We start from the raw sequence: 10,506 nt of genomic DNA, 5'->3' as shown, positions 1-10,506 counted from the left end.
CGCCCCACCGCGGTGGTCTAGTGACTAAGGTACTCGGCTGCTGACCCGCAGGTCGCGGGTTCAAATCCCGGCTGCGGCGGCTGCATTTCCGATGGAGGCGGAAATGTCCTAGGCCCATGTTCTCAGATTTGGGTAAACGTTAAAGAACCCCAGGTGGTCAAAATTTCCGGAGTCCTCCACTACGGCGTCTCTCATAATCATATGGTGGTTTTGGGACGTTAAACCCCACAAATCAATCAATGTGAGATATGGCCGATCTTTAAAACGCCATAATTATCGCCAGTGTTGTCAAAAAAGCGCAACAGTTGTTGACTATGTTTACAATATTGCATAAATGCAAGATATTCCGTGTCTTTCTGCCTGAAAACAGTTGCTTCCTTGTAGGTATGAAATACATTTAGCTTGATTTGTTTCCTTCAGATCGTCAACTCGATCAACATTACCGTCTACGTCTTCGGCAGCTACCGAAACATAAACAGTAAGCTCTTCCTTATCGAGTGTTTTCTGCATTATCTAGTGACTAAGGCCTATTTGAAATACTTCAAGGAACTTTGGGACACAGGTGGAAGCATTGTTAATACTGTTGTGCGAGATTTAACATGCCTTCTCGCTCAGCGATGAGAAATCCCTGAGGCCCATGGTAGGTAAAATATGGCTTCATGAGTACTTTTTCAATATTCAATCGCGCACTAGGTACTTTGAGGGTATCTATCTATCTATCTATCTATCTATCTATCTATCTATCTATCTATCTATCTATCTATCTATTTATCTATCTATCTATCTATCTATTTATCTATCTAGCTGTCTATCTATCTCTCTATCTATCAACGAACACTTCTTGTGTGTGCAGGCAAAGGAGCTGCCTACGATGTCGCCTTCGGCGTCGAGACTTCGCTCAACCTGATCTCTGACTTCAAGATGATCGGCTCCCTACATAGAGACGTACGTTGCAGCAACGAATACGATCGAACTTTTTTTCGATTCAGCTTGAGCGTATTTTCATTTATATATTTATTTATTATTTCGAATATTCTCGTAATACATACGTACATTGAGAAAGGGAGGGGCAAAAAGCTAGCATGTAATAATCCCCTAATGGTTATAGGTACAAAATACAAAAATAAAATATCACTATGACACTTAAAAAAATATGACTTACGAGAACAAAGGCCAATGTGCGCCAAGTGAATAACACAGCGTTGAAACGCTTAATTGTCCCAGAGGATTGAGAAAATTTTATCAATGTATACACTGCCAAGGAACATATAATGGAAAAACTGAATGAACAAAGACTAACTAATAGTAAAACGAAGTTACGAGAAACATAGCGAGAAAAAGAACATACAGAACAATCAAAGGTTTGAGAACAAACACTGAGAGATGTTAACTTGAAATAAAACTCTCATGTGCGACTTTGATATTATTGGTATTAGTTGTGCTTGCGAGGGATGCAGACCGATTGTTCCAGTCTCTTGTCGTTGTGGGGAGAATTGAATGTAAAAATCCAACGGTGTTGCCGTGTCTAATTTTTACCTTTTTGCAATGGTCGATGCGAGAGTAAATTTATGATGGCGGCTGATAAGTATGTAATGCAAATATGAGTTTTGGTAGTAGATTTTAAGGAAAGGATAGAGTAGAGATAGTTTTTGGTGGTGTGATGGGAATGCAAGGTGTAGGATGTCTTTCGTGTAAGCAACCCTCGCAGTTTTTTGGTGATTGTTAAAAATGAGACGTACAGTGATTTTGTGCATGATTGTAGAAAGGTGTATTTGACTGGTGACCGATGGTGTTAGCAAAGCTCAGTTGAGGTACGATGTCAATACGCTTCTCTGAGCGACGCGTTCGAGGAAAAAAGTGAGAGATGAAGGGGAAAGCAGGAGCAGAAAATGAATTATTTTTCAGCGAGGTGGGTTACAGAAGTGGGCGCCCACTTTCCGAAGGAAATTGACCGTCATTATTAGTCGACTACCTCGGCAAGCTCTAGCAGAATATACTTTATGGAAACCATACTGGTGCGTTGCTTTTGGTGAGGGAAGTAGGAAACGGTAGACAAAAAAAGAATGATCAAGAGGAAAAAGTAATCAAATTAACACAAGCGTCTTGACGAGGCAGGATTTATACTCGGGTATCCAACTTCAGAGGAGAGCGTTGTAACAACTCGGCTGAACAGTCATGTTAGCCAAACTACGATATATGTGGTTGCATGCGATTGCGTTGCAGTGGGTGAAAAATTGAGAAAACACTTAAGAGAAAGTAACTGAGAGAAAGAAAAAGCACAAAAACGTGGACAGACAAATAAGCAAAACTGAAGAAATAACTTGAGAGCAAAAGTCTTAGCTGTGCTCTCCCAACCACAGGTTGACTTTCCTATTATAGTGTTTTCTAAAATGAACTGGAGTCTACTGTGGATCTGTAACATGAGTTTGCCTAGTCTTCGTGCACACGAGTGGCGAATGCACTTGTGACTTCGTTTATTGCTGTGTTTTGGTTTTGCTTGAAATGTAAGAACAAACCGTTTTTTACTTCACGACCTTATTTGAAGTGGTAAGTCTAAAAGATGAAGTTGATGAAGCTAACTGCCGAACATGTTACAAGAACATGTTCATGTTACATGTTCATGAACATGTTACAAGAACATGAACAAAGCAGCTCCAAGCCACGCGAACCCAGAAAGAACGTGAAAACTAGTAAAACCCATGTCATACCCATATTTCCCACGCTCGCTGAAGCACTATGCATTGCAGCTCCCATAGACACTAGCACGGAAGTTTCCTTAAGTGTGTATTTTGGAAACTCCATGATTCGTATGCTGAACTGTCCCTCTATTCTCATGTCGTTATATCTGGGCTTAACTGTCTATTTTTTGGCTTAGCTGGTACGATGAGAATGTATGCCTATGTTAACCGCTATGCTGGAAGTGCCACTCCGTTGTTCCTTCCGGCTTAGTATCAAAACGTCAGCTTGTCACAACCTCCGTTTACGTATGTTTTCAACAGACTATAAATATTATTCTACTTCATCTTTTAATAGTACTTGTTCTGAAAGTGCGAGAAAAAAGCTTTTGAGATTCACTATCTCACCACTGTTAGCTTAGCTCTCACGGGAGATTGTACGCAAATACGCATCACTGCTTGGCTGGTGACGTAATAAGGCGTTTCGTATTCGGCCTCAACATTTTCAGAGGTTCACACAGCCTTTTTTTTATGAATCACAAAGCCAGTTTGGCGTAGTATCTTTTACTGAAATTGGGAAGCATAGTTGATGACCTTGCGGTACTCAGGCGTATACAAAAGAAATGACTAGTTTGCTCTCAAATACGCGAATCAAACAATACTGAGGAAAGTTTCACAAAAGAAGCACCTCGATACTTGCCTTGAAGAATAACCAACGTCAATTGAGCACTGAAAGCGACTTTCACTGCAAGCCGACGATTGCCCTTTGTACGACCTGCTCATGCTGTACTCATGGGATGCCACCTGAAACGAAAGTCTGCACTAAATTTTTTATGTATATTCATTTATTATTCACAACAACAAGAATGTTGTGGGACACCTAGGTAAAAAAGCTTATACAATCAGCTTGAGGATATCCTGGCCACCCTACACGTGTTGCAGCGGAAACGCTGGCAACGAACAAAAACAGAAAAATGAAATGTACACATATTATACTGCACAAGAGTATCACCATACAAAATAGAAAACGTGCTTCGACAGACATTATGAAGAAACTTAAAAATATTTCCCTTGAGAAACGAAAAAAAAAACAGAGATGGCGTTAGTATATTGTGGTGAAAACACTCCGTGGTTCTTAAAATGGGGCTTCCGTAATATTAAAAAAACTACTCTACCGATTCCATTTAGTATAGCAGGTAGCGTGAATTGGAGCCTTTGTTTACCATAGTTGGTGCGATATTTATTCCCACTGGGGGCGGGAATGTGCCAGGTCTCTTTCCTTTCAGCACGGTTGCTTGTTCTTTCCGTGATGATGCTTGCAAAAAACACAAATCGACACTAAAATATTTTTCGGTGATGCTCATATATAGAGAACTAAATATTGAAGGTCACTGGAACTATCATTTCAACGAGGATTCGTCTTTGAGAAGCTAGTGCAATAAAATGTCATTGTCATGAAGACAAGTACTTCTATCAAACCAACTGCTGCAGCTACTTTCTTGTTGCTTTAACTCCCATCACGCGTTTTATTCATCTTTCAGCGAACTTCTGTCCTGTTTGAGCTAGTTCAAGATTAACAAATGTGGAACAGACAGCGTCTTTTTTCATGCCCTTCATTTTAAATGCCCACCATAGTAGCTCAGAGGTTAAGGCCTTGCACTGCTGAAATGGAGAACCAATTTCTGGTTACAGTACCTGTATTTTGGTGGCCTTTAAACAGACAAAAACACTCGATGTCTGCACTTGACAAGCGTGCTTACGGAAGCGCGCAGGTTCAATATAACTCCGGAGCCCACTAACATTCCTTGCGTTACTTTTATACGATGCATTCTTTTGGCGCATGAAGCCATTCACCTATTTTACTCACTTCGACTATACTCTACGAAACTGCAATTAGTAGCCCTCATTCTTGATTAGCCAAATACATTTTGCCATAAATGTCGTGCTGAATATTGAAGCCTTCAAAATAAAGTTTACGTACGTTACCTAAAGCAACTGACCATTGTATATGTTGCTTACAATTGTATTTAGCGTGACCATTTCATTGAGCGACACCTCACAACTATGGGCCAGCATAACTTATTAACCGTATGAAAACCATGAGATTTCGCATAGGTGCCTCCAAAGGTGTTTTTTTTTTGCTTTAAAGCCCCCCCCCCCCCCCCCCATCGCCTGGTTTTCGTGTTTCTTCCAGCATGGACACACTGCTGCCATATTCCTTAATGCATCAAGCAAAAACGCTACTAAGCGCTTTTAGAAGCTGTGCAATCTTGCACATAATACTTTGTTTCGTTTATTTTCATCTTACATATTTTCAGATATCATTGTAAAACCTGGTGAATTTTATTCCATGCTGCCATCAAATCGAATATGCCCATTTCTTTCACTTTGCTATACACAGGTCGTCTCAGTCAACAATGCTGTACCCACCGTAAGTGCATGAAAACGAATTACTACCGTGGTAGGAGTGCACGTGTGTTCTATCATTGACTTTCTTCCGAATACAAAGCATTTTGAACGAACATCAACTACTTGGAGTATCTATCTATCTATTTATCTATCTATCTATCTATCTATCTATCTATCTATCTATCTATCTATCCATCTATCTATCTATCTATCAATCAATCAATCTATCTATCTATCCATCTATTTATCTATTTATCTATCTATCTATCTATCTATCTATCCGCCCACGACTTTAGCTCTACTGTCCGTTTCCATAATTGTATTTATACCAAATCACATACCATGATTGTATGACGAGCATAAGTGATAACACGAAAATTGTGATATGTATGTCATGAAAGTCATGATTTACATGTAATGGTGTTGCTGCTCTTGCGATGGTTTTGTGTACATGACATATTGCAAATATAGTATGGCATGACATGACTGCATGGCAAACATAACTGGCATGCCTTCACCTGAAAATCGACATGCATGTCATAGAAGTCATGAATACACGCTACCCTTGTGGTGCGCTCGTGGTCACCTCGCTAGCTTCACAAATACCAAAATTGGTATTACCTGACGTGAATCATTGACGAAGGTATATGATTGGTGGAAACATAATAGTCATGACATGCGTGTTATGTAGGAGCATGAATACAACCAACGGTCATGATGCGCTCGCGGTCGTTTCGCTGGCTTCGCGTGTACCAAATATGGTACTATGTGACGTGAATAGACTACGAAGGTATATGACACGTCCAAAAATGATAGTCATGACATGCATGCCATGCAAATCATGACTACAAGCTACGCTGCTAGTGCGCTCGAGGCTGTTTTGCTAGTTATACGTGAACGAATCTCGGTGTTGCGTGACGTGAATGTATGACGAAGGTGTATGACGGTTGCACACAATATAATCAAGACATGCGTGTCATGTAAATTGTGTCTTCATGCTACACTCATAGTGCGCTCGCGGCCGTTTCGCTAGCTTCACATATACAAAGTTTGGTATTATATAACGTTAGTGGACGACGAACACAAATTTAAGGCGCAAACATGATAATCATGACATGGAAGTTATGTCTGGCATAATTTACATCTGCCTCGAGATGTTGTGCTGATTTCAAGGTGAAATATCAACCTTCCTCAATCGTGCTTCGCATATCTTCTATTTGCACTGTATGTGGGATCTGCCAATTTTTAATTGTCGTAACTTTGCTCCCACTTTGGCATAAATGTCGTACTGAAGACGGCTTTGCAGCACTAACGGCAACCGCCAAACTATGGGCCCCATAGATTCATGTATGAGTGCAGCACTTATTTGCTATCTCGAAATGTTTATGACGAACAACCGATGCGAATGACTCTCCTTCGTGCGCAGGAAACAATGGTGAAAACACTCAACGCCTTCCTCATTTTGAACACAGGAACGACCCTGTTCTGCTACGTTGGACATATTGCTGCTTGCAAGTTCGCGTCAAAATACGTAAGTATTCAGCATAGCTAGTGACAGTCTGCTTCTAGAAAACTAGAGTATGGTCAACTTTCAAAGGAAACACCAGATGATCACTTGCTGACTTCAGCGGTGGTGCAATCAGCCTCCCCAGAAAATTGTCAATTGCGTTTTCATACAACACTAAAGAAAAACATGGTAGCTATACACTTGCGTGGGTACAGTGTCGGTGAACCGAGAGCCACGCACTATTGTTTGTTCACCTGCGGAACTTAGGGATTCAACCCTAAACTTTCTTAAGATTCCTGTTTCATGCAAACGAGAAACTTCTGCTTGCGACAAAAAACGATCAATTGCTCTTAGGCACTAAAATAACATTTGAACTTAATTTCTTCACTGTAAGTCTCCGACTCTGAATTACAACTTGTAGTTAAAAACTCGACTTGCGTCCAAGAAGCTCTTAGGCCAAAATTCTGCGTCCGTAGGGGGTGCACAATATCACCTTGCCTCCTCAAGCTTCTCCAGCGATCACCCCCCTCTCCCAAGCACGACCAGCACTCCTCTCCCCACCTCAATGGAACATGGCTTTCAACCGCTAAGACACAATCCTGGTGCTAACATGCGATTGTCTAATCCTGGTGCCTAACATATTATTGGTCGTAAAAGAATGTTTAAGCAAATGGACATATAATTGATGGAGGGGATGTCAATGCCAGGAGCATTTACGAAAGAAAGGATTCATGAATTGGGCCCTGGATCAATTCAAACCATTTGTGACCGTCAATACATATCTTAAGAGCATGTATAATTTACCGCACAAGTTCTCAAGGCTAAAAACAGTGCGGTAACAATGATAGAACACTTCATTTACATAAGTAGAAAAATTGGAAAAAAACAATCGTTATTGACTATCTCTCCAAAGAGAACTTTGATAGGGCGCGAAGCAGCAGTGGTGCGCACGGCGTTGAACCGGTTGAAACAGGCGTCGACGTGGGTGTTGGATTAATGGTTTGAAGAGAAATTCGGTGAAACGTTTACTGCAGTAAACATTTGTTTGAGACGCAACGACACGGGAGGTAGGTTGGGTACTGGTGAAAGTTTTGCGCTGATAAACGAGCTGAAAGCATAGACAGATTTAGTTCCGCGTCTGCAGCTGCCGTACAGACGCAGCTTCCTATTGCGAATTGCTCTCAGGTTACGTCCCCACGGCTGCTGCGGACGCTCAGCTAAATCTGTCTAGTGTGTCCACTCGACGTGCGGTCGAGCTTTGCTGGTGGTGGAGAGGGTCAAGCGAGAGAGAAGTGTATTGCGAGTAGGCGGAGGGGCTGACAGCTTCTGAGAACGAGGGAGAGAGGGACGGCAACGCTCAGCTTTGACTTGACCACTTTGGCATCGCTGCAACACCTGAGTACACGCTGCAAGAATACATTAGTTGAGCGAACTCCGGGGATATCCGCTGCCCGGTAATGCTCTGCTGCGCAAGGACACGAGAGATAGCGCTATGAGCTTTTCCGCGGCTCTTCCCCCCCCCCCACCTTTTCGGTGTAGAGAAGCCCCATGATGTAGGTAAGTAGTGGCGCTCATTTATCGTTGCCACAACACACTCGCCTCGCAGTCAGCCTCCTTTATCACCCCCTTCTTCGCGGCGCCGCTCTATGCATTTCGCGTGGTTGATATCGCGTGATAACCCGGTTTTCTCGTATTTGGAAATCGTCGCCTACGTGCCTGATGTGCTTTGTAGAATTTTCCAGCAGCCCGTCACAGTCCTCGGTTCAGCGAGCCATCTATCGGCATGCCGTAAACGAGAACATAAGGAGTCCGTCCCCGCCAAACGCTCGCTATGTCGCATTCACTCACCTAAAGTATTCTTGCACCGTGCCCGAGTGTAAGCATATTATTTTTTTAGATTCGAAGCAGCTTTGTCGTGCACTGTTTTTTTTTGTTCATTTTGGATGCCGTGTTTCTTTTGAATAAATACGTAACAACCCGCTCAGCTAGTTTTCTGCTATTTTAAACTGTTCCACTGTTAACCTCAAGACTCGTCTCGATGCTGAAAACAAACAAAAACACATTTATGCCTGCAAAATGCTGTTTTGAATTGTATTTCATACAACTAAACGAACAGGTTTATACGAAGTTTTGATATTTCAGATCTGCTTACAAGAACTGTCTCAAATGGGGGGAGGGGGGGGGGCAGGGAAATTTGAAGCTGCTACGACTAATCTTTCATGACCTTCAAATTCAATGTGGCTACTTTTACAGTTGTGAGGTCTTCAGCATTCTACAATTCTAAGGTCAAAGACAAAACATATATTGATTTCCTGCATTCCAGCGATGTCATTAGGGTAAGGCAGCAAAAGTGTTTTGACGTCAGAGTGCGTTGAGGTGTCGTATTGCCGCAGAATTTCGCCGCTCTTTTTCGTTTGCTACGTCGGCCTACAACCTAATATACGCTAGGGTAGGGATACTCGGACATGCAAATATTATGGCCACACAGTAACTGTAAAAATTTTTTTAAGGGAGTTTGGGACATTATTCGCAATGCTGTCGCACCGCCTAGTGTAATTCGGGAGAGCCCTCTCGAGGATGATCAGTAGTAGGCAGTCGCTCCCTTCTTCGGCTGTGCTATAGCCTTTTTTGTTGAAGCGTTAGCAAAAAGCAAACACAAACCACTTTGTATGCTTCGTGCATTAATGAGTATAGCGGGCCCTTCGTTAAGCAACAAATCTGATCCGTTCATGCGAGACGCGAAGTTTTCGTGAATATACGTGCCGACTCGCCCGTTCGATTATATAAAGCCCACATAGTTCACATATCAGCTTCGCAAAATTTTCTGCAGCCACGTTGAATAATTGAATGTTATCTTCTGGCATTTGCAGTTGAAACCCACCTTGTTTTACGTGCGTATAGTATTCGTCAGTGCTTTTGTAGTTTATGGATCCCATAACATTCACTGTATGCGGGTATTATCGCAGGCCCCCGATTTTCTCTTCCAAAACTTGAACTTAGCCAACTCCGTGCTGCTTGATTTTTGCGTTCGTTGATAGATGGCAGCACACTGCAAGCGACTTGCTTTTGCTGGGTGTCGGAGCGAATTGTTCTCCGCGCCCAGACAAACGTGGTGAGTAATGCAGTGTTGGTGTGCGTGGTGAGTGAAGCGTGGTTGGTGTTATCGACGTCGACCGGCGTGGAGAATTCCCCAGACTTCTTTAATCAGTGGTGTTCACAGAAACCGTCTTTACGTTGAGGATTTTTTACAGGATGTAGAACGCACCGAGAGTGACAGCAACGATGAACAATCAGCTGCTATTTCACGGGCAGCGAGTTGCACTTCACGTCCCCTCGTGCGTTAATGCTTTTTCACGATTGTAAGTTACTTTGATTTTATGTATTCTATAATATCTTTCAGCGAGCTCAAAATGGAAAGCACACCTTTTCTTATACATTATGTGAAACCAAGTTACAGTGTATATTACGGAGCACCGTATATGCCACCAATGTGCTCGAGCAAGACCAGCAAAGCGAAATGGTTAGAGCAATGAAACATTCAGTTACGACTACTGTCCACGTCTCTCTTAACTTATCCTGCACTTTACCGGTACCATGGGAACGACGTTGCTGTTCGACGAAGTTTCACAATTTCAGCGTTGCGAAAAGCGTACGCGTGTCTCGCTTCAACATCCTTGTTGCGATCGCGCGGAAAGAACCATCAACATCCGAGTGCAGTGAACTGCGCACTGTTGAGAGTCTGACAATGGCTGTGACAAAATCGTTATTTAACGGGAAGCTGAATGCCTGTGTTTCGTTAAAAAAGAATCATCATGATGATTGTAGCGCAAGTAATGACGACGGCGTAATATGTTTTGAAATTATGGATGTGTTAAACATTCGGTCCCATGCAGCCGCAACGGCGGGCTAGTCGCT

The 10,506-nt window shown here is 42.4% G+C and overlaps 1 protein-coding gene across 2 annotated transcripts in view; it reads left to right on the top strand.

Annotated features, from left to right (window-relative positions):
* Window positions 1-354: 354 nt before the first annotated feature.
* Window positions 355-10,506, top strand: part of LOC142817441 (uncharacterized) — a 30,110-nt gene continuing 19,958 nt past the window's right edge. Inside the window, exons 1-3 of one of the 2 annotated variants that reach the window (XM_075894460.1) lie at window positions 355-478; window positions 854-945; window positions 6,511-6,615. In XM_075894460.1, the coding sequence (XP_075750575.1) occupies window positions 922-945; window positions 6,511-6,615 (129 nt within the window). In that variant the 5' untranslated portion in view covers window positions 355-478; window positions 854-921. Of the gene's footprint in view, window positions 479-853; window positions 946-6,510; window positions 6,616-9,717; window positions 9,951-10,506 lie in introns of those variants that run through there. The other variant, XR_012895234.1, reaches the window with a different exon arrangement.

Source organism: Rhipicephalus microplus, chromosome 5 (genome assembly GCF_043290135.1).
Source record: "Rhipicephalus microplus isolate Deutch F79 chromosome 5, USDA_Rmic, whole genome shotgun sequence".
NCBI classification, from domain to species: Eukaryota; Metazoa; Arthropoda; class Arachnida; order Ixodida; family Ixodidae; genus Rhipicephalus; species Rhipicephalus microplus.
The sequence above is the reverse complement of the archived record's forward strand: the minus strand, read 5'-3'. Positions and strand labels throughout refer to the sequence as shown.